At 37.5% G+C, this 22,954-nt stretch overlaps 2 protein-coding genes across 2 annotated transcripts in view; both read right to left on the bottom strand.

Moving 5' to 3' along the window:
• Positions 1 to 270: 270 nt before the first annotated feature.
• LOC103660600 (olfactory receptor 147-like) lies at positions 271 to 1,962 on the bottom strand. Its single transcript, XM_008688229.1, has one exon. The coding sequence runs from the start codon at positions 1,542 to 1,544 to the stop codon at positions 612 to 614; it is 933 nt and encodes a 310-aa protein (XP_008686451.1). The 5' UTR covers positions 1,545 to 1,962; the 3' UTR covers positions 271 to 611.
• Positions 1,963 to 13,453: 11,491 nt separating this feature from the next.
• Positions 13,454 to 22,954, bottom strand: part of LOC103660735 (olfactory receptor 8B3-like) — a 10,243-nt gene continuing 742 nt past the window's right edge. The window contains exons 2-3 of the mRNA XM_008688394.2: positions 20,697 to 20,817; positions 13,454 to 14,462 (exon numbers count right to left, since the gene is read on the bottom strand). Of these exons, the coding sequence (XP_008686616.2) occupies positions 13,454 to 14,462; positions 20,697 to 20,817 (1,130 nt within the window). The remainder of the gene's footprint in view (positions 14,463 to 20,696; positions 20,818 to 22,954) is intronic.

Raw genomic sequence — 22,954 nt, 5'->3', positions numbered from 1 at the left:
TCATCCTTAGGAACAGGGACCAGAAGGAAATCTTCCTTTACCATATTCCCTTGAGACTAAAGTGAAAAGAGACCAGAGATGAGTGACAGGAACATATCCCCATTCTTATATCCTTTTGGGAAAAAAAATAATCTCCTGAAACAAAAGCCCCTACAGTACTCAAAAAGACCACCCTCAGTCCCTCAAATGCAATAGTCTTTCAATGGAGGTTTATTTAATGAATACATGGCCAAATCTAAAGTCCACCGAAGTCCATATATCCATAACAAAGTTTCATAGGAATTCCAGACGTGCCTCAGTCAAAAAATCTCACATTTTACCATTTCTGGATTTATTACCATTCAACTTTTTATACTTAAAACTTTATAACTTCTGAAAATGAGCTGGAGAATGACAAATGAGCTCCTTTTTACTTTCTATGAAAAGATAAAGGAGTGATCCTCTTCTTCCTTATATTGTCTATGTGAAATGATTTAGAAATAATTAACTTAATTTACCCTATTATTTGCATCATTTGCTTTTCTGTTTTGTTTTCTTACTGTTCTCCCCATAGCTTCATACACTGCATGCCCTTCCTAGGATTTGGCATCTATAACTAACACAGTTTCCATTTATGAGAACACCCGTCTCTTCAAAGTCTTACTCAGTGCAATTTTAACATCTTTGTTCCTCAGGCTATAGATAAAAGGATTCATCACTGGCCCCACGATGGTGTAAAAAACTGTGGATACTTTATCTTGATCCAGAGACCCAGCAGGAGAAGGCTTAAGATACATGAACGCTGATGACCCAAAGAAGACAGAAACAGTAATTATGTGGGAGCTGCAGGTGCTGAAGGCTTTGGACCTGCCCTCTGTAGAACGGATGTGGAAAATGTTGGAGAGGATCAAGGTGTAAGAAATGGAGATGGTGAGACCGGGCACCATGACGTTGACGCCCACCACGATGAAAACCACCAGCTCGTTGATGTTGGTGCTGGTGCAGGAGAGCCGAAGGAGAGGAGGTATGTCACACATGTAATGATCGATGATGTTGCCATCACAGAAGGTCAGTCTCAGCATGCACCCAGTGTGGGCCATGGCACCCACAAACCCCATCGCATATGTTCCCGCCATCAGCATGAGGCAGACCTGAGGGGACATGATGGCCTTGTAAAGCAGGGGCTTACAGATGGCCACATACCGGTCATAGGCCATCGATGTCAAAATACAGCACTCATCAATAACAAAGAAGGAGAAAAAACAGAGCTGCGTCATGCACTCTGCATAAGGGACGACGTTCTCTTTTACAAAACCCATCAGCATTCTAGGGATTATGACAGATGAGTAGCAGAGATCAATGAAGGAAAGGTTGAAGAGAAAGTAGTACATGGGAGTGTGCAGGTGAGGGTTCAGACCAATCAGAATAATCAAGCCCATATTCCCCATCACGGTGACCCCATAGATTCCTAAGAAAATGAAGAAGAAAGGCAGCTGGAGTTCTGGCTGTTGTGTTAAACCCAGCAGGATAAACTCGGTCACTGAAGAGTCATTTCCTGCAGCCATTCTTCCCTAAGGCATATCTGTGAGAACAGGACAAAGGGTGACATTACAATGACTACCCAGTTCTCTCCCCCCAATCCCTCCATATTGAGACTGAGACCCAGAATGAGAGAATGAACTCAGACCCACCCTGCTGTGTGCCTTTGTTGTCTCCACTGTATAAAGGCTGAGAGATTGTTTAAAGATGTGTATCAAAAGGTCATAAAAGGCAATTTCCTTAGGGATAAAATTCAGGAACCCTGTTGTCTCTTGACTCTGCAGCCTCTCAGCTGCACTTCTGCTTTGACTGCCCACCAGTCCCCCCTCAGAGACAACTGCCATCTCGACAGGAGATGTATCATTTCAAGGAGCCTGTGGCTCTCATAGAAAAGATTTGGAAAAATAATAGCGGGACAGAGAAAACCCAACACTCACCCTTCTGCATCAGAACTCCAATACCGGCCCTTGGCTCTGATAAATTTCAAGGATTAACAACCCCAAACAGAGATTTGTTGTTGTTGTTTTTGTTTGGAGTGAGTTTTGGACTGAAGATGCCGAGCACAAACCTCAGTACCACAGACTCTGAGGAGCCATGAGTTAGGCATCATGGTTACTGATGGTGGTTTTGCCCAGTGTCCTCTCAGACGAGGGGGTAGTAAATATCATCTGCTGGTACCAGAAGAGATACCTGCTAATATGACCCATGGGGTTTTCATGAGTGGGGAAATCCTAGGGACCTGATTAAAAATCAGAAGACCTATATTTTCCCCAGAGATTAGGCTTTGCAGTGGAAAACAATTTTTACCTAGTCTACATTTACAACTTAACTCATGATAATAACTTTGACCATTGGAAATATACCATTTTACATACATTTTAATTTCCTACCAAATGGGGTACATCCCCAAACAGAAAAACGTGATGATCTTTCCTGCATCCACAATGGTTCCTTTCTAGCACTTATCACTATATGAAATACTACACATTTATTTATTGTATGTTCCCACCACATATAAACATACACTCAAGTACCCATTTACATTTGAATCTAAGCTCCAAATGGATTGTGTCTATTTTCTTCAGTGCTATCCCCATAGCATCTTAGAGCAATGCTTGGCATAGACAGTAAGTATTCAATAAATATTCGTATAATAGAAGAACAGATGAATGAGGATCCTTTTCCCATCTTTCCTGGAATTTATACTGGATACTACAACAGAATTCTAGCCAGGCAAAGGCTTATGTAGTTACCAATGTTTTTCTTTGTAGACCTGAATGTGGGGCAGAAAAAGACATCAGTAACACATGTAAAGGCCACTGCTGAACTCTTAGATACCATCCAGATAAGAGTTACTGAGCTCAAAAAAAGACTGTAATTTCCCGTCTCCCTAAATGTCACAGAGAGCACTTATTTTCACAGGCTCTCAGAGAGGTCCCAATGCGCCCCCCCTCCTCTGGATTGCAGCATGGAGGCGGATCAAAAGTCAGATTTGGATCAGTATAGGAAGGTTTCAACTGCCAAAATCAAGGTCAGCTTATTATGAGAAGTCATTAAACCACTCAAGATTTTTATTCCTATTTTGGCACAGGATAGAAATAATCAAAGTGGGGGGAAGGGGTCAGCTTAATGCCAGATGATCTGAGCAGATACTCCCTACACAGACCCTGGCAGCCCAGAATGAAAGCAAATGAACAACTACTGCATCTGTGAACAAGAATAAATACCAAACCTGATTTTGAATTAAAAATTCAAAAGGTCAGGCACAATATGAAAACATAAATTTTTAAATATATAAAACTAATCTAATTGTAAGTTCTTGGTACATATATAGGTAGTAAAATTACCAAAATTGTATCCTGAAGAGGTAACACTTCTATTCTACCCTCCTGGGGTCTTCAGCTGGGTCTAAGAATGGAACTGACTTAGGACAGACAAATAGGGAAAAAAACATACCTTTTAATTATTTTTTTACATGTGCATGGAAGTCTTCACAAGAAAAGTGAAGGCCAAAAGAAACCATTTAGAGTCAAATGCTTACAATGCTAAGTTGGACAACGAGTAGCAAATTGTGGAAATGTGACAAAGCAAAGGGGCTTTAGCTAAGATAGCTAATTGTGGAGAGGCAACTAGAAAAATACGGTTTGACAAGGTTTGTTTGTACAGACGTCTCAGTCTTGACTCTCCCATCACTAGCGATGATAATTTTTGCCTCCTGATGTAAGAAGAATATGAGAACATCTTTCAGATAATGTTTGTAGCTAAAAATTTTTTCTGAGGACAGGCTATGCTGCATCCCCCATGTTCTTGTGTCATGTTTTTAATGATTTTTAGACCTTATTTTTTTTTAAGTTTTCTATTTACAGAAAAATTGACAAGATCGTACAGAGTTCTCATATATCCCTCTGCACCCAGTTGGCCCTAATACTAACATTTTACAATCATATGGTACATGCATTACCATAAATGAACCAATATTGAGACATTATTATTAATTAAAATCCATAATTCATTTAGATTTGGCTTTTATCGAATATCTTTCTTTCCAGAATCCCATATTACACTTACTTGTCATGCCTCTTTAGGCTCTGTTGGCTGTGACAGTTTCTCACAATTCCCTTGTTTTTGATGACTTTACAGTTTTGAATAGTACTTCTCAGGTATAGTATAGGGCGGCCCTCTATTGGAATTTGATGATTTGTAATGACTACACTGGGTTTAGGGCTTGGGAGAGGCAGGTCACAGAGGTAATGCCATTTTCATCACATATCAAGAATATGTACTATCCTTATGAATTTATGAATGTTCATTGTGACCTTGATCAGGTTTTTCCACTGTAAAGTCATGCTCTCTATACCCCAACTTCCATACTATACTTTTTAGGAAGGAGTTACACTATAAGTAGCAACACTTAAGGAATAAGAAGTTGTTTATTGAATAATTTATTTATATCAATGTACCATATCTACTTCATACACTGGGTTATAATCCAATACTACCTTATTGACACAAATTTTCCAGCTCAAATTTTTCAACGGAGCTCTTTCAGTTGGCTCCTACATCCCTTTGAAATACCCCCATTTTGTGTGTGTGTGTGTGTGTGTGTGTGTGTGTGTGTGTGTTTAAAGCACTTCCTTACTTTGTGGCATTACAAGATGCTTCAGGCTCATCTTGTTTATCACCTACCCTGGTCATAGAATCAGCCATTTCTCCAGGAAATGGTATTAAATTCTTTTTATTAGGGAATGGTATGAGAAACCAAGATCTCAATGCTAGTTGTGCTTGTTGCCACAGGGGTGTCAGTCCTTTAAGGCCCTTTCAGTTGATAAGACAAACAAATATGTTTGCATACTAACAACTGTATATACACGTATCTATGAGTATGTCTATATGTAACCATCTTTATCTATATTAGGCTAAATGTGAGTTCTTACTAATGTCTCCAACTCTAATCTATTACCACATCCATCATCTAGCCTCCTGTTAAGTCTACTTATCTGTAAATTCCCACTCCAACAGCAAGAAACCTGGCTCCCAACTTCCACCATCCATTTATGTAATTGTTCAATTCCAGTGTACATGTACAGCAGTATCAGAATTCCTAACCCATTACCCCACAGAAACCAACTTTATCAACTAGAGCACAGGGCTTATATGCAGTTCCTTTGCTTTTAGTCTCATCAAATTCACTCGTTTCTAGAACCTATTTCCCTTACCTCCTTCACTGAGGTTTCATAATTTTGTAACACACTAAGATTCTCTTTCCATTATTTGTGTTCCTTCCTGGGATTGTCCTGACTTCATAAGTGATTTTCATACATTAAGCTTCATTCTTTGTACTGTAATCCTCTATGCATTTTGAGAAATACATGAATCATTTATCTATCATTACTGTATCACACAGAATAGTTACACTGTCCTAAAAATCCCCAATCTTTCTTTTATTCATCCCTCACTGTTCCCTCCAAAAACCTGACAACCACGGATCTTTTTACTATCTCTATAGTTTTGCCTTTTCCAGAATATCATACAGTTGGACACATATAGTATGTAGCCTTTTCAGATGGCTTTTTCACTTGGAAATATGTCTTCAATACTCTTACATGTTTTTTCATGGCATGATGGATCAAAATCTCTGAATAATATTCCCCATACAGATATTCCAAAGTTTATCGATTCACTTTTAAAGATTTTATTTATTTGTTTTATTTTAGAGAGAGTGTGAGCTGGGGAGGGGCAGAAGAAGAGGGAGAGAATCCCAAGCTGACTCTGCACTGATCATGGAGCCCAATGTGGGGCTCAATCTCATGACCCCGAGATCATGACCTGAGCCAAAACCAAAAGTTAGAGTCTTAACCAACTGAGCCACCCAAGCACCCCTATCCATTCACCTTTTTAAGAACATCTTCTTTACTTTTTGGCAATCATAAATAAAGTGCTATAAACATTCACATGAAGGTTTTTGTATGGACATGAATTTTCAAATCAATTGGGAAATATCTAGGAGCATGATTGCTGGATTGTGAGTGAAGACTATGTTTGCTTTTACAAGAAACTAGCAAACTATTTTCCAAAGTAGCTGTATCACGTTGTTTACCAACAGCAATAAATGAAAGTTCCTATTGCTCCGCATCTTTGTCAGCATTTGGTACTGCCAGTTTCTCAATTTTAGTCATTGTATAGGTTTGCAGGGGTATCTCATTGTTATTTTAATTAAAAATTCCCTAAAAACAAATGTCAAACAACTTTTCAAATGTTTATTTTCCATCTGCATATCTTTTTTGGTAAGATGTTTGTTCAGATTTGTCTCCTTCTAGTAATTGTTTGTTTTCTTATTGTTGAGTTTTAGAATTCTTTTTATATTGTGGACACGAGTACTTGATCAGATATGGATTTGCCAATATTTTCTCCCATGCTGTGGCTTTTCTTAATGTTGTTCACAGAGAAGTTTTTAATTTTAATAAAATTTGACTTATTAATTTTTTTAGCATGTTTTGCTGTTCTATCTAAAAACTCATCACCGAACCCAAATTCACCTAAATTCTCTCTAATGAGTTCCTTTAGAAGTTTTGTAGTTTACACGTTGAATTTTGAATTTACAACAGGTCTATGATTTATTTGAGGCTTGTGTGTTTGAAAGGTATAAGGTTTATGTCTAAATTCATATTTTTACATATGGATATCTGTTTTTTCCAGCACTGTTTGTTAAAAAGATTACTATTTCTCAGTTGAACTGCCTTTGTTCCTTTGTCAATGACCAGTTGTCCATATTTTGGAGGTTTATTCTCTATTCTGATCCATTGATCTATGTGTCTTTTCTTTCATCACACTGTCTTGATTACTGTAGCTTTACGGTGAGTCTTGAAGTTGGGCGATGTCTGTCCTACAACTTTTTTTTTCCTTCAGTGTTGTATTTGATATCCTGGCTCTTTTGCCTTTCCATATAAACTTTAGAAACAGTTTATTGATATCCACAAAAACTTGCTGAGATTTAAATGGAGATTTAGATGAATCTGTAGAAGTTGTTATGAAGAATTGATATCTTAATGCTATTGAATCTTCCAATCCATTAACATAGAATATCTTTCCATTCATTTAGATCTTTATTGATTACTTTTATTAAAGTTTTGTAGTTTTCCACATCTAGATCCAACACACATTTTGTTACATTCATAACTAGGTATTTCTTCTTTACTGTGGATGGCAACAGGGACACAATATGAATAGTATTTCATTTCAAGTTCCAATTATCCAATTGCTGATATATAGGAAAGAAATTAACTTTTGTATTAACTTTGTGTCCTGTGACTCGCTTCTAGTCACTTATTAATTCCAGGAGGTTTTCTTTGTTTGTTTGTCTGTCTGTTTTTGTAGTTGTTCTTGCTATCAATTTTAAGAGATTGTCTATAGAGATAATCAGTCATGCCATCTGAGAACAACAATAGCTTTATTTTTTTTCTAATCTGTATAAGTAGCAAACTTTTTAAAGTTATCATTCCAAGAAGCAATACAGGCTCAAATATTAATAAATCTGAAATATTTTTATCTCAGCATTCTTTGACCAAAGGTAATGCAAATTCAAACTATTATAAGGTACCAATGTTTGCACACCAGAATGGCTAAAATACCAAATGTACATGTGGATGTGGAACAGCTGGAACTTTCGTACACTGCTGTTAGGAGAGTAAAATTGTACAAGTACTTTGGAAAACAAATTGGTGTTTTCTAATAAAGATACACGTACGTGTAGCCTTGGACCCAGACATTCCAGAGAATTCTAACTATATATCCAGAGAAATTAGTGCATGTCCAAAAGAAATTGTGCAAAAGTATTTATTGAAATTTTATTTATAATTTATTATAAATTTATTTATAATAGCCAAATTTCCATCAACAAGAGAATACACAGTAAATTGGGTAAAATACATTCAATGGGATATAAATAATTTTCTGATAAGGCACTGATATGGTTAAAATACAAAAATGATTACGTCCAAGAAAGAAGGCAGACACAAAAGTATACACAGTATGATTTTATTTATAAGATTTTTAAAAAACAGGCAGAACTACTCAAAAGTGATAGAAATCAGAGCATGTTTCCCTTAAAGGGTAGATGGGGGTTACTGTTGACCAGAAAGGGACAAGAGGAAAATTTCTGAGCTCATGGATATGTTTCATATCTTTTTCTGGGTGGTGATTAAATGAGTTTATACTTAGGCCAAAAAGTCATCAAGGTGTATACTTCATGCTTGTATATTTTACTATATATAAACTAGATCTTATTAAACAAAAGTTGAGATATTTTTATAAAACTTTGTAAGTAAAATTTGTGTAAAATATATATAGCTCAATATTTTAAACGATATATTTTTCATCAGATCTATCAGTACTTAGGGAAAACTAGTGTGTGCATGTGGGTGTTTCTAAAGATTAATTGATTGACTGATTTTAGAGAGTGAGCACACATTCATGGGGGACGGAAAGGGAGAGAGAATCTCAAGCAGACTCCTCACTGAGTTCAGAGCCCGATGTGGGGCTCAATCTCATGACACTGAGATCATGATCTGAATCGAAATTAAGAGTTGGACACCTAACAGACTGAGCCACCCAGGCGCCCCTAGTGTGTGGTTTTGTTAACATGTCATTAACTTAACCAGAGACGTAAAGGACCTATATTCTAGAAACTATAAATCACTCTTGAAAGACATTGAGGAAGACATAAAAAGATGGAAAGATATTCCTAGTGTGTGGTTTTGTTAACATGTCTCTGATCTCTAATATCAGTATGAGTAGGTCCATCCACATTTTTCCATAGCACTCTCAGAGACACAATACTGAGTCAGATTGGTCAATAGTTTTACACAGGATAGGACTTGGGTGTTGGATACTGTGACTTTATATAGACTCCACTTCTCAAGCCTAAGGGAAATTAAATGAAGTTGACATAAACACAGAAAGAGAACCCAGAGAAACAAACAATCAGATATAAAATTCATCTCTTACCATTTAAGCTATTGCTCCATAAGCCCTACCAATCATTACAGTGTGCTTCTGTTTCTATCACCAATAGTGATAGCCAAGCTTTAATATTAATTTTTTTCTTATATAATATTTGCAAATGAGTAATTTCAGTTTAAACATATAGCAAATTTCATGGCTAAAATAACAGAAAACCCAATTCAAAACTAGCTTAAAACCAGAGAGGCAAAGAGTAGAAAATTTCATCCACGATAAGGATAAAATTCAATCTATAGAAACATACTAAGAAATAACACATATTTTAGGGGCGCCTGGGTGGCACAGCGGTTAAGCGTCTGCCTTCAGCTCAGCGTGATCCTGGTGTTATGGGATCGAGCCCCACATCAGGCTCCTCTGCTATGAGCCTGCTTCTTTCTCTCCCACTCCCCCTGCTTGTGTTCCCTCTCTCGCTGGCTGTCTCTATCTCTGTCGAATAAATAAATAAAATCTTAAAAAAAAAAAAAAAGAAATAACACGTATTTTAAAATTAGTATATAACAGGGGTGCCTGGGTGGCTCAGGTCATGATCCTGGGGTCCTGAGATCAAGCTCAGCATTGGGTTCCCTACTCAGCAGGGAGTCTGCTTCTCCCTTTCCCCCTCCCCACCACTCATTCTCTCTCTCTCTCTCTCAAATAAATAAAATATTTTTTAAAAAGTTTTTTAAAATAAATAAAACTAGTATATAAGAACAAAAAAAGGGCTGTTAGTAATGTATTCTATAAGCTCCACAAGGTAAAAATAAAGGAAAGACACAGATAAGAAAAGATCAAAATTGACTTCCTTGACCTAAAAAAATACAGTGTGTGAAATGAAAAATACACCAAATCCAAAAAATACATAACCCCAAAATAATCATGAGAAAAACAGTGGAAAACCAATTTAGGGATATTCTACAAAATACCTGATGAATACATTTTAAATTGTCAAGATAATCCAAAACATGGGAAGTCTGAGAAACTATGGCAGGGAAGAGGAATCTAATGAGCCATGACTAATCAGTGCAATGTGGTATCCTGACTGGGATGCTATGATAGAAAAAGGACATCAGTTAAAGACTAAGAAGATATGAATCAAGTATGTGCTTTAATTAATAATGTATCTATATTGGTTCATTAACTGTGACACATGTATCACACTAATGTAAAGTAACAACGGGAACTGGATATGGAATATATTGTAACTGTACTAGCTTTGCAATTTTTCTATAAATCTAAAATAAAGAGCTTATGTAAAAAATATATATATACTGCCTCAGGTTAAAACTAGAACATATACTGCAGAAGAAATGATGTGTGAACTTGACTAGCAATAGAAACTACCCAAAATGAAATACAAAGAGACAAGACGGGAAAAAAAATGAAGAGAGCATCAGTGAGCCATAAGACATCAAGGAGCCCAACAGATGTCTAACTGGAGTCCCAGAGAGGGAGAAGAGGAGACAGAAAAATATTTGAAGGCATAATAGCGGAGGACATTCACCTATACAGTGAATGCCCCTGACCACTTAATCAAGTCTGAAAACAAAGTTGACTAAATAAAATATTTAACGACTTCATTTTCTGGTATTCTTGGGCTAGATTATTGGGATCTAATCACCAACTGAAAACAACTAAAAACAATGAATAATATTCTACAGTATTCTGCTTTAATGACTTAATCTGCAATTACACTTTTTTGCATTACTTATTAAACTACAAATGTATGTATTACGAACTTTCAGGATTCTGTTATATTTGATGGTAAAATTGAAAAACTTAGCATATTCATTACATATTAATGCAGATTATTCAAAAGTCAAAATAACCCTCTTAAAAGAAATATATAACTTTTTATTATGTAATATTCTCAAATATATCCATAATTCTAACAAAAATTTGTACTTGCTTCCAGAACATAATTTCTTTATTAACAGGTGTTGTGCTTAAATAGTTGTTTGTAATCCCTGATCAAGAATTTTTAATTACTGTATGTTCAATTTCTTTTATAATCATCAATGAGAAGTTTTTTACCTAAGCGATAGTTTTACACCATTTTTACAACTTTGCAATTGAAATCATATTTAAATAATGAAAGAGTTCTCTTTCATTGACAAATTAAACATTAATGTCCAAGTTCATTCTTTTCCTCATGAATAGTTACTATTTACAGAATCAACTGCTTAGAAGATTTTCCTTTGCCTATGGATTTACTTAGTTACATGGTCAAAATTAACTGATTATATAAATGAAAATCTGTTTCTGAATATTCTATTCTATGCCCTGGATTTGTCTATTCTTATAACAAAACCAATCTGTCTTCAGAGCCTAAATCTAAGTGTTAAAATCAGTTAGTGTAAATCTTGTGTCATCTAGAGTTCCCCAAGAAGCAGATGCCAAGAAATAATTAGACCTGCAAGACATTTATTGTGGTAAATAGCTGTGAAGGATAAGTGGGAGGGAGAAGTCACTGATAAAGGCCTTCAGACTCGGTTGAAACTCTGACACCTAAGAAAGGAGAGAAGGACACAAATAGGAAAATCTCAGACTACAGTGAAGTCCTAAAAAGTCTGTTAGGATGACAGGAAGTACCTAAACAAGACTGCCTATCAGAAGACACCTGTGTTACACAGCTATTGGTCAGCTCCTATATGGCCCATCATGCTAAGCCACTGGCTGGGAACATCTCAGAGGGAGCATGGACTCTGCCTGAACATGACGGTGAATCCAAAGGAGTATCAGCTATAGACTATCAGTCAACAATGCTTCCCACAGCTGGTTCTCTTGAAGAGGAGCTAAGCAGCACCTCCCTATGACTACTACAGTCCAATTCCAAAAACAAATTATACCTCAAAGTTGTTTCTGATTTATTATTTATTATTCTGTATCATTTTTTACTATTTATTATACCATTAAATATATTATTGTTGTTATTTAAACAAGATAATGCAATTCAACAAGCATTTCTTGACCTCTCACTATATTTGATATTCTAAATACAGAAATGCGAAAAGCATTGGAGAAATAGGAAAATTATAGGAAAAAGCATCTAGTTAAATACATTTATTATCTTATTGGTGGGGCAAGGTTTAAATATTCACAAAATGTTGCTAGGAATAGTTTATTACTATTAATATATACCTTTCTTCATGATAAACTTCACTGGAGAAGTAAAACAATGGCTAAAATGTTTCTCCTGATACTGTGTGCTATTTTCCTTAAAGTGATAAATTTCAAAATTTACAATAAGAACTACATGCTCTTTTTCAAATATTTGGTATCATTTTAGATGGTAAAGATTGCAAGTTTTATAATGCAATAAACCACCAGCCCCACCCCTTATTGGGATCGTGAGATACACGTATTATTCCTTTAATCATTCCCTCTTACTACTATGATTGGCAATGAACAGTGGAGTCTGTGTCCTCTCTTTGATATTGAATACAGTGGGCTGACAGACACTCTCAGAAGCAGTAAGTACATGGTACAGATTGTGCCATTATCAAAGGGAAGAAGAAAAGTCAGAATAATAACAGAGAAAGTGATAAGAAAAACAGAACAAAAGGACAGTATCAGAGGGATCTGATCCTACTTTAATCTTTATACACAATTTGAAATGCATTTCTTTGAATGCTACTGTCTACACCACTGACAATATTGTTAAAAATGAGAGTTCATGAACTGTTTGTCACTTCTGTGTCTAGATCGGTGAGCTGTAATTTTAATTTTATGTAACTGATAAAACTAACCATATTTGTCCATATTAGGAATAGCCCAGAAACAAAAATAGTATAAAACTTATTTGAAAAGTAAGTGCATAGTTTGTTTCTCAGAGTCCATAGATAAGATGGTGATGGGTAGTAAGGAGGGCACATATTGCATGGTGCACTGGGTGTTATACGCAACTGATGAACCATCGAGCTTTACATCAAATCCCAGGGATGTACTGTATGGTACATAATATAATAAAATGATATTATTATAAAAAAAGAAAAGTAAGTGCATAGTTTCTATTTATAAAATGTATTAGTTATTTATGTAAACTTGCACAAGGTGATGGAGATAAAGAAGGAAAAATAAGATGAGATCAGCTATCAGGAAAATGATAAGCAAGTCTTTTAAACCACACATAATACAGTCTATAGAAGCAATATGGTTATGGACACAGCCTCATCTTGAAAAAACACCAATAATTATCAAATAAAAGTTTCTATTTATAAAATGTATTAGTTATTTATGTAAACTTGCACAAGGTGATGGAGATAAAGAAGGAAAAATAAGATGAGATCAGCTATCAGGAAAATGATAAGCAAGTCTTTTAAACCACACATAATACAGTCTATAGAAGCAATATGGTTATGGACACAGCCTCATCTTGAAAAAACACCAATAATTATCAAATTAAAAAAACTGAACTTGTTTATACTGTTGCTGTTTCTAATTAGAACATGTTTCTCCTCCAGATTTTAATCAGGACTTTCTTCAGTGCAATTTTGACATCCTTATTCCTCAAACTGTAGATCAAGGGATTGAGCATGGGCCCCACATTAGTATAGAAAACTGAAGAAACTTTCCCCTGCTCCATAGATTCAGGAGAAGAATATTTAAGATACATGAATGCCGCTGACCCAAAAAAAAGAGAAAGAGCAATGATGTGAGAGCTACCTTTTGACCATCTTTGAGCAGATTTGATATGAAGAATGCTACTGGGGATGAAGACGTAAGAAATCAGGATGGTAAAACTGGGTACTGTGATATTAATTCCCACCACTATCAGAACTACTACCTCATTGACATAGGTGCTGGTGCAAGAGAGCTGGAGAAGAGGAAGAATGTCACACAGGTAATGGTTGATGATATTGACACTGCAGAAGGTTAGTCTAAGCATGCACCCTGTGTGGGCAGAGGCTCCAGCAAAGCCCATCATATACACAGCAACAGTTAGCAAGGAACACACCTGATGGGACATGGTGACCCTATACAGCAATGGATTACAGATGGCCACATAGCGGTCATAGGCCATTGAGGTCAACATGTAGCATTCCGAGATGACAAAAAAGAGAAAGAAAAACAGCTGAGTCATGCACCCGACATAGGAGATGATATTCTCCCTTGATACAAAGTTCATCAGCATCTTGGGAGTGAAAACAGAAGAGTAACAGAGATCAATGAAGGACAGGTTGAAAAGGAAGTAGTACATGGGGGTGTGGAGGTGCGAGTTGAGACCAATGAGAAGGATCAAGCCAAGGTTGCCCACCATGGTGACAATGTAGATCATCAGAAACAGGGTAAAGAGGGGTTGCTGGAGCTCTGGGTGGTCTGTTAATCCAGCAAGAAGAAATTCAGTCACTAAGGAGTCATTTCTAACCAATGTTCTCCTCTTTGGAAATCTGTGAGAACAGAAGAAAGTCCCATTAATAGAAACCCCAGCTCTCTCCTTACACACTCTTATTTATAAGAAGACTCAGATCAGTGGAAATCAAATAAGTCTTTCTCTGCTTCATGGGGTCAGAGTGGACTGGCACACATGCCCCTCAACATTAAAATCACTCTGTCTTTTGTTGCTTGAGCTGCATGTGACAAATAACTGCTCCTGTCTTTACTAGAAGATACAGGGATGGAGTAGCTGAGGATGAAGGCTACCTACTGGTGAGCTTCACTAGTGAGAGGGTATCCCCATCTCTCCCTCCTATTCATCTGATCCTTCACTTCCTAGTTCCTACTCATGTTTCCATTCCCCTACCAGATACCTCAGTTCCCCTGTGATGACAGTCATGAAAGAAAGGATTCCTCTTGGGCAGAGACCATATCACAATTGTGCTTCCTAGAAGAGAGTCCCTACCAGTCTATAATGTTTTCAAATAACTTACTGCAAGAATCCATGAAGTCAATAATTGATAACAATATTGAGGAGAACCTTGGTAGCCTAAGATTTACAATTCATCATATACTCAGTTGTCCTACACATTCTCCTTCTCTGTTCCATGCTAGCCAGACAGAGAATGAATAAAGGAAGGTGGATGTATTTTCCTTGGTTTTGTAGGAGGGCATGAAAGAGAAAGATAATTAATATGGACATTGATTAAATTAGTTAAGTTTGTGAAAATGTATCAAGCTGCATGATTATAACACATAAACTCTTTTGTATGTATATTTCAATTAAAAACTTTATCTTAAGAAAGAGATAAATCTCTTCCTTTGATGTTGTTATATACTGGATGTGTCACTTGGTAATGCTATAGCTATCTTGCTGCCAGACCAAAGATGAAGCCAACACAGAGAGGGTATGCTCAGAATAAAGCAGGTGGTACAGTCAGAGCTCCATACTTTTGAGCTTCTTGTTATTCAACATAAATATTTTTCCTCATTTTTCAAGAACAGAGAGAATAAGAGGTAAAGAGAAATTTGATTAACTCACTCTCCTTCCATTGAAAGAACTGTGCTGACCCTTTATGTGTGTTTCACCTCCAATGGAAGAAGAACTGGCTTTTAGGATATCAAAGCTGAGCAAATGTAGTTACAGAATCTTCTTCCTTTACTGGCCAAAGAGTCACCTCGCAGATCTCACAGTCTGAGCACTCCAGGAGTCACTCTTGGTTGTAGATCAAACTTGTTGTTATAAATTTACTAAGAAAATATGAAGGGCAACACTTGACGTTGGAGCCACTGTGTCATAGAGCTCAAGGCATTTGTTTAAGGCTTATATATTTTTGAATCTGATTAGAAATCCAGGTACATGTAGGTCTCCCTTCGGACCTTCCCATCATGATAAGCTCTGTAGGGAAGAAACTAGTGTCTCTGTTTATACCCTAATTGTGACAGTAAATGTTAACTTCCCATCAGGGATTATACATTCCCTAGGGCATATGAGAAAGGATCCAATGCTGTCCCCTTGTAAAGGTTCAAATAATTAATGTCATTGAAAATTAAGGAGGGCATGTGATGTGATGAGCACTAGGTCTTATAAGCAACTGATGGATTGTTGAAGACTACATCTGAAACTAATGCTGTACTGTATGTTGGCTAATTGAATTTAAATTAAGAAAAAAGAAAATTTCTCTAATTATAATTCTAGGTAACATATTAGTTTTAAGGATTTAAGTTCATAAAGATTTATGAACCTTTCAGGAAAGTTTATTTCTTTTGCCTTTTTTAAATATTTGAGCCCTTTTAAATATTCAGTGTGTGCACCAATTATATAGACATAAACAAAAGGAACTTTTTAACTGATTTCAGAGCTTATTATTTAATAAAAATCATGTAATATAAAAATGATCCATTATTTCATGGAAATTTAATTACCTTGGGTTGTCCTGACTCAATATGTCTTTGCTTTTAACATATTATGTTGAATCCATATGAAAAATCACTGTTAAGAAGCTTCCATTTCAAGAAAATAAGACTTTAGAATTCCCACTTATGTATTAATTTATGATCATACTTGTAAGAAGGCATCTAATTTTTCTTTATTTTGAAATTATTATAGATTCACAGGAAACTGCAAAAATAATATATACAGTTCCTTGAAATCAACCCAGCTTCCTACCGTAATAACATCTTTAACAACTATAGCATAATAGCAAAACCAGGAAATTGACATTGGCATAATAATGTTAACAGGATACAGGATTATAAACATTTTCAGCTTTCAGCAGTTTTATACTGTGTGTTTGTGTTATGTGTGTAGGTCTATGTGATCTGACCACGTAGTGTGTGGTATGTGATCAAGGTAATGATCATGTGATCATGACCACAATCATGAAAGAGAACTGTCCCACTACCATATAGGATCTCCCTTCTTCTACCCCTTTACAGTCACACCCATCTCCCCTCACCTTCCTCTGTGTCTTCTGGCAACCACTAACCTCTTCTCCATCTCTATGGTGGAGTCTTTCGAAAGACAACAAATGAGACTGCACCCCGTATAACCTCTGAAGTTGGTTTTGTTCACTAAGCATGATGCCGTTAAGTCCACCCCAGGTGTTGCATGCATCAATGCTCCATTTCTTTTACTGCTGAGTTGTGCTGCATCACAACCCACATTTATTCAACCTTCTGTAGTAATTTAAAACAAATGAAGTTGTTGTTTAATACAAAACTAAATCTGTTTTATTTATGGAAAATGTTTCAGGGGCAGGGGCAAAAAGATCACAGTTGAGACTGGTTCTTCTTGCAATTCTCTTTTTTTTAAACGTTATTGTGTTATAATTTGAAAACAACAAAATGCAACCACTTTAAAAGTACAGTTTTTCAATGATTTTCAAAAAATAATACAGTCATGTAACTGCCACCATAATCAAGATCTAGAGCATTTCCGTCACCCTCGAAAGTTCTTTCATACTCTTTTGTAATCCATCTCCTGTACTTTTTTAATCATGGAAGAATGTTGAAATCTGTCAAATGGTTTTTCTGCATCTGTTGAGATGATCATACGATTTTTACCTTTCATTCTATTAATCTGGAGTATCACATTTATTGATTGGCATATGTTGAATCATCCTTGCATCCCATGGATAAATCCCACTTGATAATAGTGTATGATCCTCTTAATGTGCTACAGAATGTAGTTTACCAGAATTTTGTTTGGAGATTTTACATCAATATTCATCAGAGATAGCAGCCTGCAGTTTTCTTTTCTTATAGAGTCCTTGCCTGGCATTGGTGTGAGGGTAATTATGGCCTTGTACAATGACTTTGAGAGTGTTCCCTCCCTATAATTTTTGGAAGAGTTTAAGGTGTGGCATTAATTCTTCTTTAAATGTTTGGTAAAATTCACCAGTGAAACCAGCAGGTCCTGGGCTCTTCCTTCTTAGGGGGTTTTTGATTATGGATTCAATGTCCTTACTTGTTATTGGTCTGTTCAGATTTTCTATTTCTTCATGAATCAGTCTTGTAGGCTGTATGTTTTTAAAAATATATCCATTTCTTCTAGTCTAACCAATTTGCATACAATTGTCCATAGTCTCTTATGATTCTTTGTATTACTGCAGTATCAGTTATAATGTCTCCTCTGCATCATATCATGATCACGATATCATGATCTTTGTCTCTTGTTACAGCTATTGAGTTAAAGTCTATTTCATCTGATGAAGAATAGCTGACCCTACTGTTTTTTTGGTTTCAACTTGCATGGAATATCTTTTTCTATCCCCTCATTATTGTCTAAGTGTCCTTAAAGCTGAAGTAAATCTCTTGTAGGCAAGATATAGTTGGGTCTTGTTTTTCATTTGTTTACCTGTTTAGCCACTCTGCCTTTTGACTGAAAAATCTCAACCATTTACATTTTAAGTAATTATTGATAGGTATGGACTTCTTAATGCCTTCTTAATTATTTTCTGGCTGTTTTGTAGTTCCCTTGTTCCTCTCTTCCTCTCTTCCTGTCTTCCTTTGTGACTTGATGACTTTCTGTAATGGTATGCTTCAATTCCCTTCTCTTTATCCTTTTGTATCTACTGTAGGCTTCTGTTTTGTGGTTACTATCAGACTTGCATAAAATATCTTATAGACATCACAGTCTACTTTAAGGTGATTAAAAACTTCAATCACTACAAAAATTCTATTCTTTTACTCCCTTCTCATATTTTGTTTTTGATGTCACAATTTATCTTTTTATATTGTGTATCCTTTAACAAATTATTGTAGCTATAGTTATTTTTAATACTTGTGTCCTTTAACCTTTACTAGAGTTAAGTAGTTAACCACCATACTGTAGTACTAGTCTGAATTTGACTAAACATATTTATATTTACCAGTATGTTGTATATTTTCTAATGTTTTCATGTTACTAGTTAGTGTCTTTTTGTTTTAGCTCAGAGCACTCCTTTCAGCATCTCTTACAAAGCAGGTCTAATGGCAATGAATTACCTCAGTTTTTGTTTGTTGGAAAAGTCTTTGTCTCACCTTTATTTCTGAAAGACAACTTTACCTGGTGAAGTATTCTTGGTTGACAGTTTTTTCTTTCAGTATTTTGAGTATATCATCCCAGGTTTCAAGGTTTCTCCAAAGAAATCTGTTGATAGCCTTATGGGGCTTTCTTGGTATGTGAGGGTTATTTTTCCTCTGGCTGCTTTGAAAATTGTTTCCATTATCTTTGATTTTAAACAGCTTAATTATAATATGTCTTGAAGAAGATCACTTTGGGTGGAAATATTGGGGTTAACTATTAACTTTATGAAGTTAGGAGTCTAAATCTCTCCCCAGATTTAGGAATTCAGCCATTATTCCCTTAATCCAGCTTTCTGTCCCTTTCTCTATCCTTCCTTTCTGTAACTCCAGTAATGTCTGCAGTGTTTCTCTTAATGGTATCCCATAGGCCACATGGGCTTTCTTTATTCCTTTTTATTATTTTCCGTGTTCTCACTGCATAATTTTAAATGCCCTGTCAAAGACTCATTCTTCTTCACATACTGATACTCTTTCCTGCATTTGTCATTTCATTCATTGCATTCATCAGCTCCAGATTTTCTGTTTGCTTCATTTTGATGGTTTCCATCTCTATGTTAAACTTCTCATTTTGTTTGTGTATTGTTTTCGTGAGTTCATTGAATTGTCCTTGCGTGTTTTCTTGTAGCTTACCCTGCTTCCTTAAAACAGCTATTCTGAATTCTTTTTTTTTTTTTTAAGATTTTATTTATTTATTGGATAGAGACAGCCAGCGAGAGAAGGAACACAAGCAGGGGGAGTGGGAGAGGAAGAAGCAGGCTCATAGCGGAGGAGCCCGATGTGGGGCTCGATCCCAGAACACCAGGATCACGCCCTGAGCCGAAGGCAGATGCTTAACGACTGAGCCACCCAAGCACCCCTCTGAATTCTTTATAAGACAAATCACAGATCTCCATTTCTTTGGGATCTATTTCTAGAAAATTATTGTATTCCTTTGGTGGTGTTGGGTTACACTGATTTTTCATAGTCCTTGAAGACTACTGTTATCTTCATATATGAAGAAGCAGCTACCTCCTCCAGTATTTCTGACTTGCTTTAGAAGAGAATAACCTTCTGTCACCCCTGCTAGTGATTCTGAGACTTTCTCAGACCTTTTCTATGGATATTGCTGCTCCAAACTTATTTCATCTTATGGCAGAATTCTGAAACTTGTATGCCTTCCCTCCATCCTGCAAAGCCAGGTTAGTTGCTGAGAACCTCCCTTTTGCTTTTCCCTAGGACTGAACACTCAAGTGTGTGATTTTTCCCCAGCCTGCAGAGTTGGGCCGTCTCTCCACATGTGCTTACCAGCCATCTGCAAAGGCTTTCTCTCACTGGAAGCACATGTGGAAAACCATCCACAGGATGGGGTTGTGTGTGGGTAAGGTGCACAAAGTCAGGGGGTGCCCATGACGACTTGAGGGCATCCCCAGTGGCTCAACAGCAAGCTTCCCAGTGGAGTCCATGGTACGATTAGTAGGATCTACATCCCTTTGATGCACTCCAACAGCCCTACCTGCTACCTTCCCAGACACTCCCACCCTCAGCCACACAATATACCTCAGCAATCTGAATGGGATGAGAAGTGGATCTCTTTGGCAGTGTCTCCCATAGCTGAGGAAACCAGACCTTCATTCACATACTCTTACTTTCCCCAGTGGGAGGAATCACAAGTCACAGGTTATCAGAACACCTCCTTTGGTAATGAGCTACACTGCCTTGGGGGAAGCAGGACATAGGTAAAGTGAAACTGTTCCTCTTACCCTCTTCGATGCATCCAATCTTGGATTTTCTTGCTCCAACAGTGTGCTGGTACTTCTGGGCTAAACTTCTGGACTCCCACAAAGGCTCTCTCATCTGTGGGTAATTGTTGAAATTGGTATTCTTTGGGGGGAAAACAGTAAAAAAATTGTTATTACACCATGATGTAATACATTGTTCATCTTTTGATCTTACTACATTATTCATCTTGGAATTTTCTTTAAGCCAACCTAAGTCAAGACTCTCATTCTTCCTCCTCCAAGAATAAAGACTGGGACACCCAGAATTCTGTTGGTCTTACAATCAATAACAAGGGGAACACAGGGTATGTCCTACCATTACTCTTTCTGGAAGGGCACATCATTATTTGTGTGTGTGTGTGTGTGTGTGTGTGTGTGTATGTTGTGTTTTGTTGTTAACACCAAAATGTAAAGAATCACATTTTAGGAAATGCCTTATTTAGCAAGATGTGGGAGGATGCAGACAGGAACTCCAAGGGCTCAGATTAGGCTCCCAAACTCTGGCCTCTGCACGGGCAGAATGCTCCACTCCCTGCAAAGGTTCTCCCTTAATAACAGGCCTAGAATAGCCTGCTTAGAACAGCAACACACCAGACTGCACAAAAACAAACCTGACTTTTTCCACCCAAAAAAATGTCCCTGCTGTCACCTGTGCCTTAGAGGTGGCTTTGATAACAAACAATAAACTGTCAGGGAGTGAAAGTGTCCCCCAAATACCACCATCCTCCCTTCTCCAGCTTCTCAGAATTGCTGCCCTTGCTCAGTGGCCTTAAATTCCTTTGCTCTTGTAATTTCTTACACTTTAAAAAAACAAAAACAGAACTCTCTGAAAAGAAAAAGCAGAAACACTAATTCCACAGTGCTAAAAACTCAGTGGGGGGCTTTCTAAGCATTTAATGTCAAAATGTCTCATTGGAAATCATAGTTACTCTCTGGAGGTGAAAAAGATACAAGAAAAGTAAGAGAAGAAACCTGGACAGATTTTGCAGGTTTGTGACAAAGAGGAAAGGATGCAACAACAGGGTGAAATTGGGATCTGCTGGGTACCTGCATGGCAAGGACCAGTCCCAACTCATAGTGTAACAGGACCCTATGGAGCAGTGGGCTGGGGCTCAGTCACCACCATCCTCTGTCCCCTGCCCTCGCCTGTTCAAGAAGAAGCAGTCATCACCCAACCCTTTGCTGGGCATAGCTGGGGATGGGCCTTTGCATGTGTGTCTGTCAGAGGATGCCAGGGATCCTTCATGAAGCTGGGGTATCATCATCTACCCAGATTGAGTTTTATTGTGCTGCAGAGCCTAATGCTCTCACTCCTCACCAGGGGCTAGCTGTAGCCTTGCTGGAGGAGCGAGCCAGATCTGCTTTCGTTGGCAGCCTCTCAGGGATCCTCTGCACCCTGCCCCCTTGCCTGCACCCCCTACTGCACTACGTGAGAGAGGCAACCTTTGCGTCTGATTCCACCCCTCCCTCAGAAACTGCCTGCATAACATAATAAAAAATTATTACAAAATTATTATTTAAAAAAAAGAAAAAGAGGGGCGCCTGGGTGGCACAGCGGTTAAGCATCTGCCTTCAGCTCAGGGTGTGATCCCGGCGTTGTGGGATCGAGCCCCACATCAGGCTCCTCCGCTATGAGCCTGCTTCTTCCTCTCCCACTCCCCCTGCTTGTGTTCCCTCTCTCGCTGGCTCTATCTCTGTCGAATAAATAAATAAAATCTTTAAAAATAAAAAAATAAAAATAAAATAAATTTTAAAAAAAGAAAAAGAAAAGAAACTGCCTGCAACCAGCTCTTGCTTTCCCACAGCAAAAGGATAGGCCACCAAGGAGGGTGCTGGGAAGGCAGCCCAAAAATGAGGATCCAGGCAGGGCAAGAAGTGAGACCTCACCAATCTGAGATGGAGATGGGAGAGAAAAGGCCCTGAAAAGGTGGGAGGTCCTGAGAGACAGGATGGGGTGCCAGGAGAATAGTACAGAGGCAGCAGAGTGAAGATGCAAAGCAGAAGGCTGTGAACAAAGGGGAACCCTGAGAACGCAGAAGCCCCAAAACACAAGGCCCTGAGAGAATGGGGGCCTGAAGCACAAAAAGATGGGCCCCCCTGAAAGATGGAGGACGAAGGAATGAAGAGATGGCTCCCTGGAGTGAATGAAGGCCTAAAAGGGTGGAGGCCGATGCGTAAAGAGGTGGCTGAAGGCCCAGAGACAGACGCTAAGAAAGGATTGGGGGGGGGGGGGGGGGGGG

This window comes from Ursus maritimus, unplaced genomic scaffold, assembly GCF_017311325.1.
Source record: "Ursus maritimus isolate PB19 unplaced genomic scaffold, ASM1731132v1 scaffold_16, whole genome shotgun sequence".
NCBI classification, from domain to species: domain Eukaryota; kingdom Metazoa; phylum Chordata; class Mammalia; order Carnivora; family Ursidae; genus Ursus; species Ursus maritimus.
The sequence above is the reverse complement of the archived record's forward strand: the minus strand, read 5'-3'. Positions and strand labels throughout refer to the sequence as shown.

Excerpts from the sequence above, each read along its gene's own strand:
- LOC103660600 (XM_008688229.1), bottom strand. The coding sequence starts at position 1,544 with ATGGCTGCAGGAAATGACTCTTCAGTGACCGAGTTTATCCTGCTGGGT.